The sequence below is a fragment of the Mytilus californianus genome, unplaced genomic scaffold, assembly GCF_021869535.1.
Source record: "Mytilus californianus isolate M0D057914Y unplaced genomic scaffold, xbMytCali1.0.p SCAF_3, whole genome shotgun sequence".
Taxonomy (NCBI): Eukaryota; Metazoa; Mollusca; class Bivalvia; order Mytilida; family Mytilidae; genus Mytilus; species Mytilus californianus.
This window is the reverse complement of record NW_026262679.1, coordinates 101,799,684-101,821,838: the sequence shown is the minus strand read 5'-3', so window position 1 is coordinate 101,821,838 and position 22,155 is coordinate 101,799,684. Positions and strand designations below refer to the sequence as shown.

Here is a 22,155-nt window from a genome sequence, read left to right as displayed (position 1 = left end):
CTGAAAATAAAAAAAATATTATTAATATTATTGCCCTTACACCCCTGTTTTCGGTAGGGTTGGTGTTGCTCAGTTTTGTTTTTTTAAGTAGTGTTTTGTAGAACGGTGTTTCTCTTTTCTTTCATTTTTTGCCAGGAGTCGGTGCTTGATAGATAGAGGATTATTGCATGCAGTGCTAGCAATGATTTCCTTAAAACAAGTTTATAAATTAAGATATTGGTTAAAACAAATATAAATATGGACCAATTCAAGTACATCTTCTAGGTTGCGCTCGACTTCAGTGACTCAGCACAAGGTTTTTTGGAATGTTAAGGTTGTTTAGGACTTTTTGTAAAGAATAAACGCTAGCACGTCATGGGCAAAAAAATGAGTAATCTATTTTTAAAATTTTATAACAAAGTCTGGATTTTCTGCAAAAATCTTGGCTTTGATGTGTTCATTGTCCGTAAAGCTGATGTTTATAAAAGATTAAAATTATTCGAAAGACTTTGGTTTTCCTACCGCTTGCAAAGATGAAAGAACATCAAAATGATCCGGTCACATAGGCAAAGAGATTATGCACAACCTTTTGGAATTATCATTTAATGATATTCGACTTTTTTATTCGTTTGGTCTTCAAGATGATTTTATGGATAGCCACTGGTGAGCCATGTGTAGACAAAACTGTAGTTAAAACAGTAATATAAAAATAAGGATTTGTAGTATAATTGCCAATAGTACAACTATACAAATGAAATGGAAGCAACTAAATGTAACCACACGGCCTTCAACAAGAGTAAAACCCATACCGTATATTCAGCTATAAAGGACCCCATACTGTCAAAATTTGTATAAATAATTAATTTATTTAATATTTTAAGGTTTTATCTATAAGTTTTATGATTATCATCACGAATTGGTTGACCGATACGATTTGCCGGTGTCGCAACTCATTAGCGACATGTTTTCGTGGTCTCAGATCTGAAGATTCAAGTATATATCTATACTTACCGATTATGACATTTTGATTGTGAATTCGCATGCCGGGTGATGAATGCATAGCAGGATAGGCGTATCCTGTCGACGTACCCGGTCACGCTCCTTTTGGAGTTCATGCGATTCTCTTAGTTTTTGTTTGTTACCTTGATTTTTCTCTTCCTAATCGATTTACAAGATAAGAACATCGATAAACTACTGTCGAGCTAATTTATTTTTAGATCGCCTGAAGAGTTGGCGATAAATGTAAATACATGTACCTATTGCGGAGACATTACTATGTAAACCCAAGTACCAACTCAGACCTAAAGCCTTATCCTTAAAGATAAAAACACAATATTAAGCTAATGTTTAATTATAAAAATGCAACAATTAATTTTTTTCAATTGTATGAAAAGCAATCTACAAAAACATTTATAAGTTCAACGTACAATTATAGGTATTACTGTCAACATGTCATTTTGTAAACATTATCTATAAAGTACAAGTAACAAATAACAATGAAGATGTTTGTCAACAAAGTTCGCATGCCGACATACAAACTTTTAAATGATTTTTCATGTTTTCAGTAAACTTACTTTAAAAAATATCAGAAGATGCAACAAAGGTCATTACAGAATAGGAGCTGGAGGTTACACTTTAAAAGTAAAAAAAATAGTTTTTCAGGTACATAAATTTAATTGAAGAAGGCATCTTGGATACAAGATTTCTTGCTTAATCTGTCCTTAACCCAACCTTTTTACAGTAACAGTTGATATCTGGATCTTCCCATATCAAACTATTAAAATTGTAATATTTTTTGCGATTAACTTGAACACAATATGTTTGGCATAAATTGATAATAAGAACTCATCTACATTTTAATGGAAAATGTCGTTAATATGTCAATGAAATTTATTTCAGTGTAGTTAAATACATCCACCAATTTTAATTTTTTGCCCATCATCAATGTATATATTAAACAAAAACCTTCATGTTCTCTTAAAAAAATTAAACTATTGAATCCATATATTTGTTTTACCATTTATATGCTTAATACTTTAGAATAAAATTTTTTTGTTAAAACACTTTACTAGCTAAACTAAGACTTATAAATCAATTAAAAAGCAGAAAACTTTATCTAATCAATATTCATTTTAGCATTATCATTCTTTTACTTCTGTTTACTCTTTTTTTTCAATTTAAGCAACCTAAGCGTACTAACAGGACTAAGACATACTTTTTTGCCTGACACTAAGGGTCCTATTAAAACTATTAAAGTAACCTTTTGATTTCATCCATCCAAAATAGACTTTAATTATAGTTTGAGATCTCGAAGAATAAGTGATATACTGTACGACCAGACATTACATTGTATTATCTAATTCATGGCAATAAATGTGAACCACTAATAGATAGTACGGTCGATTACAATTAGGGAATGAGGTAATTGATGTAATTGATATGTTTTATAATCACTGCTATTAAAATTAACGATGTGTAAACAAAAACACTAAATTCTACTTGGTAGAATACAATTAAATGTTAAAAAACGATAATAACATGCAATATTCGTACTCCCTCACATACATTCATTTGTAACTTTGTGGTATAACATTATATATCAAACATGACTAGTGATTTGATCAAAACATATATGTTTGTATATAAATACAGACTGGCATATGAGCATGATGAGTTGGTCATAGACTTTCCTTGTAAAATCGTCCAATTTCTAAAAATAGCCCTTATTTTTCATACACAATATAAATCTTATAACAAGTGAATCTGCCTCATTCACTCTAGATCTAATCCCCCATATAACTTTATTATTTGTTCACTCAAATTATAAAAGCAATCAAAAGAAAATCAAATTGAATCTTTTTAACTTTTACAAAACGATAATGAGAAAACATTATGAGAACATTTGTTCTAAAAACTACAAAACAAGAATGCCCAAAACGGTTACCATTTTATACATACTTTCGATCAAACAACAGACATACATTCCTTTTGAAGCTCCTTTTAAGGCACTAGCATACATTACAGAAAGGCTAAATAACGGTATCACAGTTTTATAGCTCAAGAAATAGACAATGTAATATATATTATTTTGCCGTCAGAAAATTTATTAAATATCTTAATCCACTAATGAATTTCGTAATAAGACAAATACAATACCAATAATGAGTTATGGTTAATATTCCATGTATTTACTTCAATAACAGGATCCTTTTAAAAAAAGTCATAGTACATTTTCATATTATGACAGCTGAATGTGTCTACTCAAGACGTCTGACAAAAATATGTAATGATTCAGAACCTTATGCATGCATGGCTCAAACTGGAATTTTGATCAATTGTTTTTAATCTGATTTTAGACACAACTAGCTTCACTTTGTTTCTGTGTCTGCAAAAATTAATAAAAATACGGAAAAGTTGCATTTATTAAGAACAATTGTCAAAAACGCATTATGAAAGGCTGGATAATCTCTTGATAGTATGGATATTTGTAAAAATGCTGACAGATCTTTGATGTATATTAAGCTGTTTAAATGTTTCTTACAAAAAAATTAAACAGTAAATTGAAAAAACAATATACTTTTGACTGTGTGAAATGAAATACAAGGAAAGAAGCATTATCTCCTAAATGGTCATTATAAACAAATCCACATGTTTTGGGTAAGAATACAATATTTGGGCAACCATTACATGTTATAATATTTTTACACATGTTTCCATATGGTCATGTGTTGATTGTTGTGTGTTTAGTCTTTACCATACTCTGCACTTCTTGGTAGGATTATAGTGTGATATAAATGGGCAATTAAAAGCACTAGCAAATGTTTCCATGTTTGATACTGATCCTCTGACCCTGAAATAGAAAAAAAAAAGATCAAATGACGTTCTTTTCAGATTTCTATTCTAAAGTTTTCTAGACTTAAAAAGCTTTGCATATTTCAAAACGCTTATCAATTGTATTGTTGATGTCTGTATGTTGACATCAATTTAGTTGTTTTTAATATACACTTTTGTCGACTTTGCTGAAGAAAGTGTGTTGATCGTATGTATTTTTGTACCATTTGGGTGGCTGTCTCATTGACGTATATGACACATCTTATTATATTCATAAATTATTCATAAATGAAGATAATGTATGTTGGCGTTTGCTTTTGTTGTAGTTCAGTGTTTCTGTTGTTCCGTTGTTTTCCTCTTATAGTTGATGTGTTTCCCTCTATTTTAGTTTGTTACCCGGATTTGCTTTTGCTTAATCGAATTATGACTATTGAACAGCGGTATACTACTGTTGCCTTTATTTACTATAAAGTTGTTACTTTCTGTCTTTTTAACATACAAAATCACGTATAAGCTGTGCTTGTTTGCTCAAACGCCTTCCATATATTATCAATACTCCAAAAGCAATTACTTAAAATGCAAATAACCTTATGCAATATTTTATGTGCTACCAGTTTAATTATAAATTTCCGTTGGGGATTGCCTATTACACATCATAAAACAGTAGACTGATTAAACAAACATTGTTTTGATTAACAACTGAATCAAAACAACTTTGATGACAAAATACTTTGATATTTATTATTAAAATCAATATTGAAATTTTGATGAAGATCCGATATAACATGATTATGTAAAAGACTATAGATTATATGGCAGTTAAAAAGGGAAATATAATTGTGCATGATAGATAAGAGTTATGATATGGCTCAGAAAGTTATTCCAGAAACTCGTATGCATAAAATGCTGACATAATTGTACATGTTAGATAAAAAAGGGTGATAATTGGGGTTTAAAAGTTATTTAAGAAACATTAATGTACAAATGATGAAGTTAGAGGTTGTAAAATAGGACCTTGTTCAAAATAGAACAAAAATATCTAAGGATCGGAAATAACAAATGCATTAAGCCAAAAATATAATACTCAAATATCGATATACTAGCCAATTTCGTGTTACAAATCTCTAATACTTTTTAAAAGATTGGTGAAAAAAACTGGTATATGGTTGATTGACATATTCCAAACTTTGGTGTAGGAACTTGGCTAATCCAGGTGTTTCGGCAAAACATCTTGCATGTAGTGTATGGGGAATTAATAAAAAAACCGTTGAAACTTTAACCTGATATTTTCCATGTCCGGCAACGGTGAAGTATTTGTGAAAACTCTAGTTATGTAATGATTTTAGAAAAGTTTATATAAAAATGAGTAGTTGTACTTAGTTTCAAATTAAGGTTCAAAATTAGAAAACTTGGTTTATTAATTATGAAATTATCAAGAAATTAAGGTTCCTAATCTTTCGGGCAAAGTTACCTGGGATGAATTTCTAATCTTCACGTACTCCAGTATTATACATACTTGGATTTAAAAGTTTTGAGTTCGAGCGTTCCTGAACGGGGTGAATTCAGAGAGGCGCTTTTAACGCACAAAAAATATAAAATATTACTTTTTCATTCTCAACAAATGAATAAACACGGTCATTTGGAAGAGTGTTTTTTCTTTCAATTTCTCTTCATGAATGACTGGTTACTATACTTACCTAATTGGACCAGGATTATGTCTATCATCAATTAAATGTTTTTGTAAACCTTCAGGTTTCCACTTTGAACAGAACATCTGAAGTTGAAATATGTTTAATTAATTAGGTCCATATATATCATCTTTCATTAATGGATAATACACAATAAAAAATAAAAATAAATACATGAATATTTGATAGACATACTATAGTGATAAGTTTTATCAAGATAAAATAAGTAAAGACAAAAACAAAACATAGAATACAACAAATTAGCAATTTTAGATTCAAAACTATTGAATATTGAGGTCCCAAACGCTTCGCTGCACTTGAATAAATAATATTTTCCACTGCTGTTCAGTTGAGATTATTCGTAAACTCAATATTTTAACATGTACATACCTGTGCATAACTTGTAAAAAATAGCTGTCGATTACTTAAGTCAACACCAGGAAGAATTTTCTTTGATTCACCCTTTCGTTCCCACAGTTGATACGCCTATAATATATATTTTAGATAAACAACTTTTAACAGTAAAAAGCCTTCAACAATCCGAAAGTAATATTTAGTTTAGCTAGAATTTTTAAATTGTTCCCTTCTCTCTATTTATATATATCTGTCTCAATGCTCTCACGTGAGTGTGGATTCGACGTTTGTGTAAGTCGAGGTTTAACGGATCAAGTTTAATCTGAAATTTATTATTAAGTCCGAATCAGCTTTTAAATATAGTACAATTAGCAGTTTATCGTCATATCACAGTAGCAAATGATTAAAAAAACATTAAATGTGCACGTGGTATTTTGCTCTGGATGGACAACATGTCAATTTATCAATCAATCAATAATCCTTCAATATAATCAAGGAAATATTATATATCCATGAAATAATCTTCGATTGTTTTAATCTTGTAAACCGTTACCATATATATCTGGTTCATACTTAACAAAAAGTAGAATAACAAAAATACCTAACTCCAAGGAAAATTTAAAACGGAAAGTGCTTTACCAAATGGCAACATCAAAAGCTCCAACACATCAAACGAATGGAAAACAAATGTCATATTCCTGACTTGGTACAGACATTTCCTTATATAGAAAATGGTGGATTAAACCTGGTTTTATAGCTAGCTAAACCTCTCCCTTGTATGACAGTCACATAGAATTCCATTATATTGACAACAATGAGTGAGCAAAACAAACATACATAATAGGTAAAAATGTCAATAATTGGGTTATATTAGTCATCATTGTGTTATAATCCTAATCACAATAAAAACAAACGAATTTCGACATTTTTCAGGCGTATGGCGTATGTTCAGAGTAAATACGAGTTAGTGCTAAAATTAAACAACTATATTATGCTTAATAAATGCCAGGACAAAAAATGTTCTCCCAGTTCAAACAAAAAGATATAAACTAAAAACAACCCAGGCCTTAAAGGCAACGCTAGGACTTCAATCGATGACATATAAACGACTATTTGTCGTCACCAAAAGCAGGTGTCGTATGAAACCACAATCCTGAGAATTTCATTACAAAAAGAGGAGCTATGATGAGCCATTATTTTGCCCCTGGAATTGAAAAAAAACTAGTAAAACTATACAAGCCTTTCAAAATTATGTTAATGTTAATGATTAAAGAACCAGATCATATAGTCTGTACACTTTATTACAAAAGAGATGATTTCAGCTTCCCAATTGTGAACTTTCCATTTCTATGTAGCAACATACCAGCAGCGCCTGCATACGGAGTATATATCTCCCAATTGATACGATATTCCCGGGCTTGTGTTTCCTATCATGATTTCCTTGATAGAGGATTGCTGCTCACAAGGAAGCTATTAAACCAAGAGTTCAAAATGGGGAAGTTGAAGTGATCCCTTCGTAAATTTTACGGACGCCATCACGAGTTGGTTGACCGTTATGGAATAACCGTTTCACAGATGATATCGGATATGTTCCTTTTGTCGTAACTACAATACCCTCCCTTTTCACGAATGTGACTTACCGAATTAGACTATTTACCGGATTTGTAATAACATAAGCAACACGACGGGTGCCACATGTGGAGCAGGATCTGCTTACCCTTCCGGAGCACCTGAGATCACCCCCAGTTTTGGTGGGGTTCGTGTTGCTTAGTCTTTGGTTTTTCTATGTTGTGTCATCTGTACTATTATTTGTCTGTTTGTCTTTTTATTTTTGGCCATGGCGTTGTCAGTTTGTTTTCGATCTATGAGTTCGACTGTCCCTCTGGTATCTTTCGTCCCTCTTTTATTGCAGAAATTCACATTTAATGTTGATATGACGTCACAAACATGTGAAGTTGACATATTTGACCTTAAACGGCCATTTTACACGAAGTTTTCGTTCAAAATATATATGAGCAACAGCTTTACCCAGAACTCGCACCTATGTAAAACATATGTTGTAGCAAAATATCTTTTGGGTACAGCATTTGTTCATATCTTAATATTATTAACAAAATCTCAAAAAGGGGCTTTTTAGCATTTTTTTTTTGCAGTTTTGCACTAAATGCAAGGAGTATGATGCACTGATGCATAATGTAAGACATAATAAAAATATTTCTGATTGATAGTCTAATACCTTGTAAACATTTCAAGAATGTTATTTGGCTGTTTTATAATATTTATATTTCGAATTCAGAGGGCCAAAAAAGTGGCCTAATCATACATTCTCCTTCCCCCACTCCCCTTTTGATTCATATCCATGACATCATAGTAACCTATAGTATCACTCAATTGATTACCATCTTTCGCTTTTACTGAACAAAAACAAACTGCTGTTAGTATATACTTACAAAAAATGCAGCTCTCAATCCACCATTGTCTGCAATATTTTCATCTAATGTTTTATAACCGTTTACCTAAAATTATATAACAAATAATACTATCTACGAGTACAACATTTGTAAAAGATATAAGTGTTGCTTTGAATGGCAAGTAATTAAGGCATCTTATCAAGGGTTTTTGCATTATACAATTAGTCATCTGTGATGTTACAGAAATACTGATATACATCTATGCAACTGTAAAAATGAATACCCTTGAAGTAATGTCACTTCACATGTTTATAATTCGGTTCCGATATATATACAATACAATATCATGGTCTTTTAATTGCAGAATAGTTGTTATAAAAAAGAATTTATATAGGCAGTGCCAAACATAATTATTCTACTTACTTTTTGTCCATCAATTATATAGTTATCATATTGGTCTTTCATACATTTAACAGTCTGATTAAATGAGCTCACAGTAAGTGGATCCCACCAGTTTTCCAGTTTACCTTTAGCGTTATACTGTCTGCCTGTTTTAAAAATTAAAAAAAAAAATTCAATAGATATTAGATACTCTAATATTCTGATCTTTTCTATATATTCAATACAAACTATGTCATCTAAAATGTATGCTCTCTCTACATATTCATTTCTACTGATATGATGGTAAACATGAATTAAGTTATCAACATATGTTTTGAGAGAATTCTTAAGCCACTTGTTCCAAGTAGTGGTCCCTTTTGACTCTGTCGGTAGGGTGCATATAATAATAAGGATAAGGAAATAGAAGTTATTTCCGTCCAGTACATTTTGAAGAATGGAGCATAACAGTTTATGCATTGTCGATTAAATAGTTAATGTGTCAGCTTAAGTATCTTGTATTTTGTTTTTAGAAAAAAAAAGCACTGATAATGGAAAAACAAATTTGGAATGATTAGTGCAAGTGCATACATCATTATGGAAAAAAAACCTTTCATAAACTATATGCAAAGTTAATTTCATTTTACTTTTACTTACCAAGAATATCAAATGCATGAGTTATTTCATGTCCCACAATAGCAGCCAAAGTACCATAATTGAACGTTCTACAAATTGAAATGTTTTATATTTATTTATCTGAGCTAACGTTTGTGTGTACCTTTTTTGATATACTCATTTATTTTAACAGAAAAATAAGAATACAAAGACATTAGGAATGAAAAAGTTAGTAATAAAATGTATTTCCCGCTCGTCTATTTATGTTAAGGAGGTCCACCTTACCTTTCTTTAGAAGGCGAACCATTATACAGTACATTAAAATATGAAGCATGTCACTGACTGAAGACTGGGTAAGTGACGAAATATTTACATATACTACGTATATATTTCATATATATACTATTCATTTCAATGTTTATATTAAGTGTAACTAAGTGAAACTACAAAGGTAAATAAATGTATAGAAACACGCAAAGACATCAGTATTCTTCATTTTATTTTAAACATTGTTCAGTACTTACATTGGCCCATCAGCTGTATAAAAAGGAAGGTGCAACATTGCTGTTGGAAAGTTTAGATTATTCCTTACTGGGTCGTAATCGGATTCAACTCTAAAAGGTGGTCTGATCCATCTAAAATATAGAAATACATTGAAGATGAAAAGTGTTAACTCGATAATCTTGTATCTAGTGCTTATGTGCTGTTAACTCGATAATCTTGTATCTAGTGCTTATGTGCTGGCATGATTCAGTTGATACATATTGACTGACTAATTCCAGACGTATACAATGTATATTGTAGTTAAACTAAATTGGGGTTACATATCCCACAGGTAGATTTTTTCTTTATATACCCTTGATTTTCTATTTGTCCCCGATTTTAGCGTTCTTGACGGAGGTAACTCCAGAAAACTTCGGACGTACCAATTTATAAAGTGTTATATTCATTTGTTGAATTTTTGCCTCAATTGTAGCTGATGAGGTATTTCAAAATCATGTATCGTAGGCACAAAAAGTGATATGACCCATTTGTTTCACTACGACTTGGTCGATACTGCATTGTTGTTTATAATTTGTAGATCTGGTCGTTTTGTGAATATTTTTTTGCATTTAAAGCTTCTCTCAATCTATTGTAGATTTTAAGTAATAGGCAATAACACAAAAACAATTATGTAAAAATCGTCTTGTAATGGCAATAACTTCTATAAGAAGTCAATGGACGAATTCGGTTATTTTGACATATTAGTAGATTTTGACTTGCTGATAACTTTTACAACAGAAAGTTTCTATCTATCTATTATAAATTTCAAGAAAATAGGCAAAAACGTAACGAACTGGTGGAAATCGTCATGAAAGGGCATTAACTCCAATAAGGAGTCGACTGACAATTTCGGCCATTTGATTGTGTTTGCTATTTAAAATTTCTATCATATCTTTTATAGTTTATAAGATAAAAAAAATTGTAAACCATCATTTGGCAATAACTCCTAACGTCGTCTGACAGTCTTCATGTAAATGGACAGCAGATACATCCCAACATTTTGAACAGTTTTGCCCTTACATATTTTCTCTATCTTTATTTGCATGATAAAAGTCAAAACTTGCAGAATATTTGTAACAAATTTAAAAGTACAACTTAAAACAACAAAGGAAATATTTAATTGAAATAAATTTGTCTTAAAATTATTTGTGAGGCTCAAAAATATTGCTATTGAATTAGTTTCAATAGATACTGCTATGATAATAGAAAATAAAAACACACTTTACGTTTTATTAATTAATCATTGAGACTTAATAAATACGGAATAAATAATTCATTGATACCTATTTTATTTATCCTGGTCCATACATTTGGCAGCTTGAATTTCAATTACTTTAGTAATGAACTTTAAAAGATATCAAAACGGGATGAATAAATCGTTGAAATGTATATCAAGCAAAATCAGATAACATGCGAATCAACAGTAGTTTAAATGGCAAAATCTTGCGAATCCATTTTGAATAATTACACAAATCACGGACAAAATTCACCAAAAATAATAAAACTTGTAATTCTGATGAATTCCAACATAAGCGAGACCGGTTGCACTGACAGTTTAAGCATCTCCTGTTATGAATGCATCACCCATCAGGCGAGGTTATAGCCAGAGAACAGCAAACAACCCGTGAAAATATGAGAGATCAACTATAAGATTTAGTAAGGTTTATCATGCATATATAAAAAATTTAGTGATAGAAATGGTTAAATTTTTGATTTTTGTTTTTAAATTGCAATAAACTTTCAAACTAAGAGTTTTTAACTGGCTGATTGAAATTTGTTAATTGCTCATGTAATTATATATAGTCACTGACACAAAACAAAACCCGTAAATGTAATATGCACCATGGAGCCTGAAAGCTGACAAGGATAAATTGCATATGCCATCACGCCATATAAATGTATGTAATAAATTCATCACGACTGATATACAGTCTAAAAACAATATCAAAGGTACCAGGCTGATAATTTAGTTTCTAGGACGACGCATGTTTCATCTGCATAAGAACTATCAGTGGAGTTATAATTAAAGCAAGTAAAAGGTCAAATTGATAACGAATTTGAAGAGCATTGAAAACCGAGTATTACAAACTGTCTTAAGCCATTTATTCCTGGGTGGTAGAAAAACTTCAGTGATTTAAACTTATTACAAACAGTAAATTTAATTATAGAAAATGAACGTATCAATGATATTGCATGCCAGTACAGTTATGCTGACTACAGGTATTTTGATACACCCGTGATAACTTCCACCATGCAGTAATGGCATCGACTAAGTGGTTGGAAACATTTATCATAGACTGAGGAACATACTCCATCCCAAAAATCAACCCAACCAGCGAGACATAAATATGACGTTAGAGACATTTAAAAAAATGTCAGACAAACACACTCTGCTAAAATTATAGGACGTGAACTATGAAGGAATATTTGAAATTAGCTCAATCCGACCAAAGACGAGAAATATTTATAGAACACGATCGTAACTACGAAGAATTATTTGAAAATAGCGCAACCCGACCAAAGATGAGAAATGATTATAGAATATGATCGTAACTACGAAGGATTATTTGAAAATAGCGCAATCCGACCAAAGATTAGAAATGTAATGGCGAATTATAACGTTTTACTCAGAGTATGATATCATTAGAAATGATATTTTGATATGAATTAACAGATGATGGCAGTACAAGAAGGCAAGGGATCTTTGCTATTCTTTGACTATTTCATAAAACTCATGTGCCGTGCCCACTGAAATATATTATTTCAATTGGACTGCTGTTAGAAGACTGTTCGTCCAAGAGGAACCCATTAGCATTTATTTAAAAGTCGAATGATGTAACGGATGCATCTTAACTGTATATTTTCATGTTATTTCTTATGAAATTGTACTAAAGTTAAGTTTGGAACACCTGTGTGCAAAGTTAACATTTGCTTATGGCTTTTTCGACTTTTGGTATCGTGAATACAAACTGTTATTAATGCCTGTTTCAAACAAAATAAAACTAATATCTATCACCTTCGATATTGCCCAACACAAACAATCTTTTCTTAAACTTTCTAAGAAAGAATTTGATGCCATTGATTTATCTTTCATTATAAATACATTCTAATGGTTAACTATGGTAAAGAAATATGGTCATCCCCTGATCTTCTTTCCATCAACATTAAAACCATTCCCGAAATGGGGAGTCTGTTTGACTTTATGGGATGTACAAGTAATTACACAGCAATGTACAGTCAGAATGGGGACGTTAAATCCAATTCGTGGAGTAAAAAGAGTGCCAAGCTTTCTTCATGTTCATAAAAACCCTTGTAGCAACTATCTGAAGGGTCCGCAAGTTGCCTGTTACAAGGTAAAATTTCTGTCTCTATCGAACATACCCTCATTTACCTGTTGCAGTCCAAATTACTCGCTCGTTATCCCGGTCGATCCTACTTTTTGTACTAACTTAATTTTTAAGCGTCCTGAATATTGACAGAACATTTGCCTTTGGACGTAACGGAAACAATAAATAATATAACAATCAATCATCATAAATAAATAAAGTCTAAATTACCTCCTTACTTTAAAGACTACTCAGTTCAAATGACCTCTAATACCTAAACCACATTTATTTAGATTAAAATATCAAAATTGACGACGACACGTCAAAGTCCAAGTTTTGCCGCTATCTAAGATCCTTCTTCATATTTGCAAATGTTGAACATGTTTATATTGTCAACTACGCCAAAAGGCCAAAATACATTTGTCCCATAAGCCTAAATCTAGAAACATGTTTTATTTTTGTTTATGTTCTCAGTCGAGGATTATTTCAGATAATGGACAAAAGGTTAAAAAGAAGATGATCTTCTCGAGTGGGTGAAGGATGCCAGGTCGTTAAGGATCTGTTTACACTTCTGGAGTTCAACCCCGGGTTTTTGGCAGGTTTCGTGTTTCTCAACCATTTTTTTCTTGTGTAGGTTTTTTGGTGGACTTGTTTGTCGTTTCGTCGTGTTTTTTTTTTCTCTTTTTGACAATAGTGTTGTCTAAATTTTTATCGACTTATCGGTTTTCATTAGCCCACTCGTTGGTATTTTCCCTTTGTGTTTGGGAGAGTAATTTATGTATACATTTCATCATCACGAGAGTCACCGGTAAAACAAGTATGTTACAAATTGATTATTATATCAACATGGTAGAATCATGACTATGTTGTTTAACATGTAATTCATATAAATGTAATCATTTGTTTGAAATTAATTGAAAACTTAATATTATTTCGAATTCTATGTTATTGCCATTAATAAATACGCAATGAAATTATGATATGTTTTTCATTCCTATGTGCATAACTAATCCAACTATACTGCCACCTACCGTTTTCTGTCAGTCTTTTTACCCAGTTCGCTAAACATTGTAGTTACTTCAAACTCCTTCCAGCTCTTCAGATTTTCAAACCAATAGTTTTTAACTTCGAACTTCAAAAAAATATCATAAAAATGTTCGAATGGTTATAAATTCAGATGCAAATTTCAAATACAATATTGTAACCCATTTAAGCCACAATAAGCTGCGGAATTAGGAATAAACTCTCAAACTCACATAAAAGAAGACACAAACAACATATAACGATCAAACAACGGATTCATACATATCAACAAACATCGACACTAACAGTAAATCTTGGGAATTAGAAACACTTATTTAAACTGAATGACATATCAAACATTCCTGCTCCGATAACAGAGCCAGTCACTTTGTCCACATTGGAAGCCTTTACCATAAATAAGTCAAATTAATCTGATAGTGGAATGGGAAGTGTAAAAGTGAAAACGTCTTCAATTATTTGATAAGTTCTCATCTTATTGAGTTCCCCATACAACTGATAACAACCACAGAATATTATAAAACGGTATTGTTGATAGCAGTGCAAAGTTTAAGCGGCCTAAACTGCGTGGTCTAATTTGAATGTCCCTTTGGTATCCTTCGCCTCTCTTTTGACAGTAGTCGTTCAATTTAGTGAAGATACTAGACACAAGCTCTTCAATAGAGAAATACGCCACACAGGTAAATCAAATTTAGTGAATATAATTGACACAAGCTCTTCAATAGAGAAATACGTCACACAGATAAATCAATGATTATTCAAAAACGAAATATCTTAAACAAAAATTCAACACATCTTCCGTGCACAGATTATATCAAGAATTTCATGGTTATGAAGACAGAGAAGGTTTCACTTTTACAGACTTAGTGGTTGGTTTTGTACCAGCGACATTCCAATTGATGTGTTATGTTCATCGAACCTCTCGTGTCAACCCGCATGTTGAAGTCCAAATAAGCGGAAGGATGTTTATCTCTTTATAGTTGATTATAGATATTCCAAATAAGAACAATCTAAAAACATTGTTTTGATGATTTCATCGTATCCTTTTGCTCTCTTTTTATGTTCGGAAACAGAAAAAAACTAATGAACAATGAACAATCTCATCAAATGAAATCTTTTTGAAGACGTCATTAAAACTGAGGACAAAGGCAGCAAAAATAAATCATGTTTTTCCTACATTTCTGTGTATTAATATGATTGTTCATGTTCGTTTTGTGTTGAATATGTAATTTGTCACAAACATTTAACATGTCTAATGTTAAGTATCATATGATTATTGATCATATAAATGAAAGATTGCAGTTCACCATAAAAATTCGTTTGAAGATTTCACTGCTCAAAATGAAAGGAGAAGGGGGCGTGATTCATGTTGACACCAATTCTATGTTTTCATATATATTAGTATATTACTGCATAAAACCAAACATAGAGTGTGTCCTATATGGTCCACTACCTGAATTCGAATCTTCACAAGGTATAAAAATACGTCACAGAAAGTGCCTGCCAAAAAAGTACTAATACATCACATTAAATACTCACAAATTTATAGAACTGATCAAGAAAACTTTGTTTCATTATATACGTTGGATAGCTTATTTTGTCCAACATTTCGTCAATCTGTAAAATAAACCAAGAATGTGTAAGACACTTTGGGTCATCTTGGATTAAACAACACAAAATGTTTAAATCATAAAATAACCAAATGAATGTTTTCCTGTGCTGCTGTGTTAAACTATAAACTGTAACTCTGGTTTTTCTCCACCTTATTTTGTACCTTTAGCAAACCAGGTTAACTGGACCATGAGTTGTCAATTGTTGTTTATATGTTCATCTTTTCGAAGGAGTCTGGTATTTAAGTTAGTGTGATGTGTTGTACTGTGTGATATTATTAGTAACCCTTGTTTTCTTTTTTATAAATCATTATGCAAATAATATAAGCTTCCAAAGGCAACCCCATTTCTTCCTTAGAATTAACTAGCCTTTTAATGGAAGCAAATATATTTTTACTATCAAATGTACTGTCAAAACTAATATATACATGGAAGAGTTAGTATAAGTACAATTAACACCATATAACAATAAAAACCAAGTTAAGTTACTTTTTACGTCTTCTCTATTCAGACAATGTCGATTTTATTACTCTATGACTGTTATAATTGTCTGAATTCATAAATATTAAATGTAAAAAAATATAAATAAACCTGATAAATGAATAAGCTACAGGAAACAAATAATAAAAATATGACTACTTATGTAATATTTATCATAACAATGTTGATGTTACTTATAAACACTGCTGTTACCATCATGAGCAAAAGATCCCAAGACACACAAATTGGCATAAAGATCCTATCCGAGAATTATAGATTAGCTTATTTATTAATATTTATTCAATATATTTCATGTAATCATCGAAAGTTTCATATCTGATTGTCATGCTTAGTCATGAACATTATTCTCGTTAAACGTTGTACACTACAACTCCAATCCATTTCTTTTAATAATGAGATTCTTTTGTTATCAATTTTTAATTTAGATGCTGCTGCTGAAAATTTTAAATTTGTCATAAATAGTTATTTAGTTCACAATAAAGAATGAACGATGACAAATAATGATTATATAAGACAATAATTGTATGTGTTCAAAAATCGACATTACTGATTAGAAGGATATACTGTCTAGAAACTATGTATAAGAAACAAAAATATGCGTTTGTACTGCAATAATGCAATGCACTTCAATTGTGTTGACCTTAGACGGTTTCGGACGTTCTGTTTAAGCCCTTTGGATGCTTAAGGATGTATTCTTCTGACGTTTCAGGCTCGTTGAAATCTCGTTCTGGAATTATTTCCAAAACATGTGATACAAGTGGAAAATATCAATGAATTTAAAAAATATTATAATCAAACTTAACTCTGTGAAAAAATTGTGTATTTACAATACACATTTTGAGTAATAAAATTTTCAAATTTTATAACCAATCAAGTCAGTCTCATTAGCCAAAATGTTCAGAAAATGGTCGAGGAGTACAAGAAATTATTTTACCAGATACATGTACATCCCATATCAACTTTTTTCTTTTCAAATTTCTTAGATATGTATTTTTTCAATCATTTATAACAAAAAAGTTGAAATAATATGCTTTTTGTTCTAAAAAAAAAGAAAAATCTCAAATTTCAAAATTGACAACATGGTAAATTTGACACGAAAAAGCAACAAAATTTTATAAAACTTTCTTATATTATCACCTACCTATAGTTTTTTTAAGTTAAATTTATTCAGATTGATCCACTTCATCTTGAGTGAAAGTATGAAAAAAAGTTTAATTGTGAAACTGTGATTTTTTTCATGATAATAGCCCAAAAATGGGTAAAAATTGATGAAAACTGGGAAAATCATCAAAATTGGGTACTTTCAAATGGCTGTAGCAAAAAAAGAAGTGCACCACCATATGAATTTTTCTTCACCAATTATTTTTCTACAGTCATATAAACCCAAAAATCAGGTTAAGAAAAAAGTTTAATTCTAGAAATTTTTGGCTCCTTAGAGGTGTACATCCTTAAGCTATAGAACAAATGGCTTTCCATCGTTTTGGTCTTAAGTGTACCTAGTTAAGGTAATCCATGAAACACGTGCCGTTCGCGCGAAAATCGGTATCATACGTTTATAATTCTAAATATTATAAAATATATTAACGCAACAGTTTAAATGAATATGAAATTATGGAAAATGTTGACGGATCATTGAAACGTAACACAAAATAATGATTAAACTTATTTGCAGCAAATCAGAAATTAATATTGATGGACTATCATATTATTAATAATATTGATTATAGAATTTAGTTGTTACCTACCTTTTGCGTAGCCTTTTCTCGGACATTTCCTCTAAACCACACATTCCTTAAAACAAATCCTTTAAAAGATTCCTTTACATCTGTAATTAGCTGTTCAATCTAGATTTGAAAGAAAGACATTATTGCAGAAATGTAAGACAATATTCAACCAATAGTTCTATGTAATCGCGTTACTTAGTCTTAAGTTTGTTTGTTTTATCAGGTCTAGATTTAACTGTTTATTTACTTTTTCTTATAATGTTTTATCTGATATTTTCAAATTACAGTATTTCTGATCCCGTGCTCTCAAAAAGGAGCGAGACCAGGTGCGTCGACAGGGTCAGTGTCTTCTGATATGGAGGCATCACCCACCATTCGAATCCAAACTCAGTAAAAATGTAATAATCAGGAATAGAAAACAATTGGTAAATTTACAGATCAGACAACTTTTATGGTATCTAAAGATAACGGGGGATTTCATCGTCGTCATCAAAGTCGCAAACACCAATATATTACAAGTAATGTAAATCATAATGCAATGCAAATTCAGAACTTGTCAAATACTTTCTTTTTGACTTACCTGTATGATGTTGTCATTCTGGGAAGTTGCATTAACGTACATTGCCGCTGTAGCAAATCCAAAAGCCTTATTTGTGTAGAAAGTGCATCGGCGCCATAACTCGCCATCAAATTCCAATTCTGCAAATTATTGAAACTATACTGTACACGTGCACCATAATTGACTTTTGGCTGTTTATAATTTTGAGGAGGGTATATGTTTTTTGGCGCAATTCATTTATATGCATTTGTATTAGCATAACATTACTTTTATATTCTTACCTGTGACGTTTTTATTTTGATGAAAAGGTATAAAAGTGTAAAATTTAACCTAATTAGTCATTTTGGTGTTCTTTGCGGTATCATTTCGGTTGGCTTTGCTATTCAGTGTTTGAAACTTTTGATTGATTATTGATTGTTGCTTGCTCACATCCTGTGGCAAATATTTCACACATGTTCAGGACGAGAACAAATTAACAATTAATGCAATATATAGGTCCAGTAATAGGGGGTCGAGAGAGATGAAGGGCGTGAAATTAGGAGAGGAGAAAAAAGGAATTATTGATAGGTACAGAAATTAAGCCTTGCAACAGGCCACCTACGGACTCTCTCAGAGTTGTCGCAAGGGTTCTAAACTTGCCGAGAGCGTGGCACTCTCTCTGTAGAAGCCATCGGATTTAACGGACGCTCCACTTTGCAATTGTTTTAATGCCGGTCGGAAGAAGATCAAGAGTTGACCATATTTCTATTCTTTAGTAAACCCAAAGTGAAACTTTTCGATTTTCTATATGATGTTTGAGCACAACTGACTGTATGACAGATCATCGAAATTAGCATCCTGGAATTTTCTATTTAGTTTTAATCCCAAAAAATATTTTATTTTTTAATAGGTGATATATTAAAGGAAATATTTTTACTACTTACTACTGCTATGATGTTTTAAAGCAGAACAACTATGAAACTCGTATAACAAATTTGAAGTACCTGTTTGTTCACTTATGTCTGTGAATTGTGATACTTCAAAATACGGCATAAAACTTCGAACAGCGTGCACTAACAAGTAGTAATAAAGAACACTGAAAATTACAAAAATACAAAAATACAATATTAGAATACACAAATGTTTGAATAAAGAAATCATACCAAGATAGTAATGTTATGTTGACAAAATAAAAATTCTAATAAAGAAGTACATATGTAATCGAATTAAATAGAAGAGTTTCTTTGAAATAAGTTTGACTTGCATTCTATAATTTTATGTCAAAAAATGATACAAAAAGACAATTCATATATATTCCTTTTTCTAGATTATGAATTAAAAATTGCGTAGGAATTATTTTGTTTTAAATATGTACTACTTTCTATTGTGTTCTTTTTTGACAGGGCCTGATTTGGTGCTGTTACATCTTACTAAGTCTCTCCGAATCTTTCGCAAAGAATTCCGCTCAAACCGGTGCTTGGGGTCGTCTTAAACTTGCACAGAGGTGAGTGTATTTTTTTTGCTCCCTATTGAAGGCTCCACTGTGACTTTGAGATGAACAGCAGCAATAAAAATGCTGTTCCTTTGCTTTTTGTGTGTATTTTACTGTGCATGTACTAATTTTATGTCATGGATGGATACCCCATATCCTTTTTTTTCTATCAATTTTTGAAGCCGTTAAAAAATCTAATCATTAATTTAACACTGGTCCTATTTGGGTTGTTATGATTAAAATGCAAACAATGGGCTGAAGTCATTGACGGGATGCTTTTTTATTTTTGAATTCACACTTAAATGATAGGGAGGGCGCAAAAAAGGTTTAGGATATTCGAAGCTTCAAGAAGTAAAGTTGAAATCATCCCTTCGAAAAATACGGCCCCATTACTAGTCAGTTGTCCGTTATGGAATATCTGTTTCACAGATGACGACTTGATATGTTTCAATTATAACCACAATCACGTTCTCTTTTCCTCAAATATGACCTACCGAATAATACTTATCACCGGTTTGTTGCTCAGTCTTTGGTTTTCTATGTTGTGTTTTGTGTTCTGTTGTTTGTCTGTTGGTCTTTTTCTTTATTTTTGACTTAAGAGTTTGAATGTCCCTTTGGTATCTTTTACCTCGCTTGTACTTACATTAGCAACACGACGGGTGCCACATGTGAAAGAGTATCTGCGTACCCTTCCGGAGCACCTGAGATCTCTTCCTATTTTTGTTTGGATTCGTGTTGCTCAGTCTTTAGTTTTCTATGTTGTGTTATGTGAACTGCTGTTTGTCTTTTGGTCGTTTTTTTCATTTTTCTCCATTGTCATTGTCAGTTTGTTTTCGACTTACGAGTTTGAATATCCCCCTTTGGAATCTTTCGCCTCTCTTTTCTAAAATGTGGCTTAACTAATTTTCTAGTTAATGGTGTCTACATACATTCATCAGTTGATACAATATGTCAAAGCATTTCCTCATTATGACAATGTCAATAATATAAATGTAAACTCTTTAATCACATTTTGAAACAGATTAATTGGCGGCTGTATAACATCCAATTGCATCAATATTCAGGCGATAACAAGTTATATCCTGCAATAACATTATCAGTATCAATTTTACTGTACTAGATGCACATTTCGATATTTAATTTGACAAATGTTCTAAAGTACGTACTTAAATGACAAGTTGAGTGTGAACTTTTACGTGATAGGTCCATCGGTTACCAAAAAGTCGAACGACACCAAAGAAACAATAAAAAAACATCAATCGAAGAAAACCGACAACACCATGGCAAAAATGAACGACGAAAAGACAAACAACTATAGTCTACAAAATACTACATAACATACAGGCACGCAAACAAAAACCGGGAGATCTCATGATCTCAACAAGGGTAAGTAGATTTTGCTCCACATGTAGCACCTGTTGTGTAGCTCATGATAAGAACACAATTATTGATAAGGTTCATTCGTTGATGTATCAATCGAGGAAAAGAGGACGGGTGTGTGGTGGTCGCGGAAGACCTGCCCACTAAAAAAGACACACTTTTTTGACATGGGTCTGACCCGTATTTCTCTTAACTTTTAAATGTTTACTCTATCATTTGTCTAAATATCTACTATCTACCGCCGAATACCGTCATTTGCATCTACCTGTACCTTTCTTGCTACTTTTATGACTTTGGAATTACATGGGAGATGCGTCAGTTAAACAAAAGTGTGTCCTATCAATGCATATGATCTGACTGCATTAATTTAGAGTTCGTGCACTTCAAACTTCGATGTTTGCCTATTAATATTGGATATTTCTTAAACATAATACCATCTCTGAAGAGATGTTTTTACATGTTACGTATGTTCACTTTGTGGCTCTTTACATAATATTCACTTTCTGTTACACAATACCTAGAGTTGTCTTGTATAGTGTTTTCAACTATACCACATAAACTGATCAGTTTGTCTTCATGCAGTATGACTATTTTATCGGTGTTGACAATCTTTGTTGTTTGGTAGGTTAATGTAGTCAAGTACAATTCCCAATCAATCTATAATTAAAAGAATTATATCGTGAATATGCCATGATTTTAGAAAACAGCAGGAACATTCTAAGAAATCAAAGAAATTATATTGGA

At 31.5% G+C, this 22,155-nt stretch overlaps 1 protein-coding gene across 2 annotated transcripts in view; it reads right to left on the bottom strand.

Annotated features, from left to right (window-relative positions):
* Positions 1-1,314: 1,314 nt before the first annotated feature.
* Positions 1,315-22,155, bottom strand: part of LOC127735564 (endothelin-converting enzyme homolog) — a 57,562-nt gene continuing 36,721 nt past the window's right edge. For both annotated transcript variants that reach the window (XM_052245799.1, XM_052245798.1), the window contains exons 9-21: positions 21,929-22,068; positions 19,544-19,635; positions 18,582-18,700; positions 18,023-18,121; positions 15,706-15,783; positions 14,157-14,257; positions 9,781-9,891; positions 9,299-9,366; positions 8,687-8,811; positions 8,303-8,368; positions 5,889-5,984; positions 5,508-5,584; positions 1,315-3,829 (exon numbers count right to left, since the gene is read on the bottom strand). In XM_052245799.1, the coding sequence (XP_052101759.1) occupies positions 3,730-3,829; positions 5,508-5,584; positions 5,889-5,984; positions 8,303-8,368; positions 8,687-8,811; positions 9,299-9,366; positions 9,781-9,891; positions 14,157-14,257; positions 15,706-15,783; positions 18,023-18,121; positions 18,582-18,700; positions 19,544-19,635; positions 21,929-22,068 (1,272 nt within the window). In that variant the 3' untranslated portion in view covers positions 1,315-3,729. The remainder of the gene's footprint in view (positions 3,830-5,507; positions 5,585-5,888; positions 5,985-8,302; positions 8,369-8,686; positions 8,812-9,298; positions 9,367-9,780; positions 9,892-14,156; positions 14,258-15,705; positions 15,784-18,022; positions 18,122-18,581; positions 18,701-19,543; positions 19,636-21,928; positions 22,069-22,155) is intronic.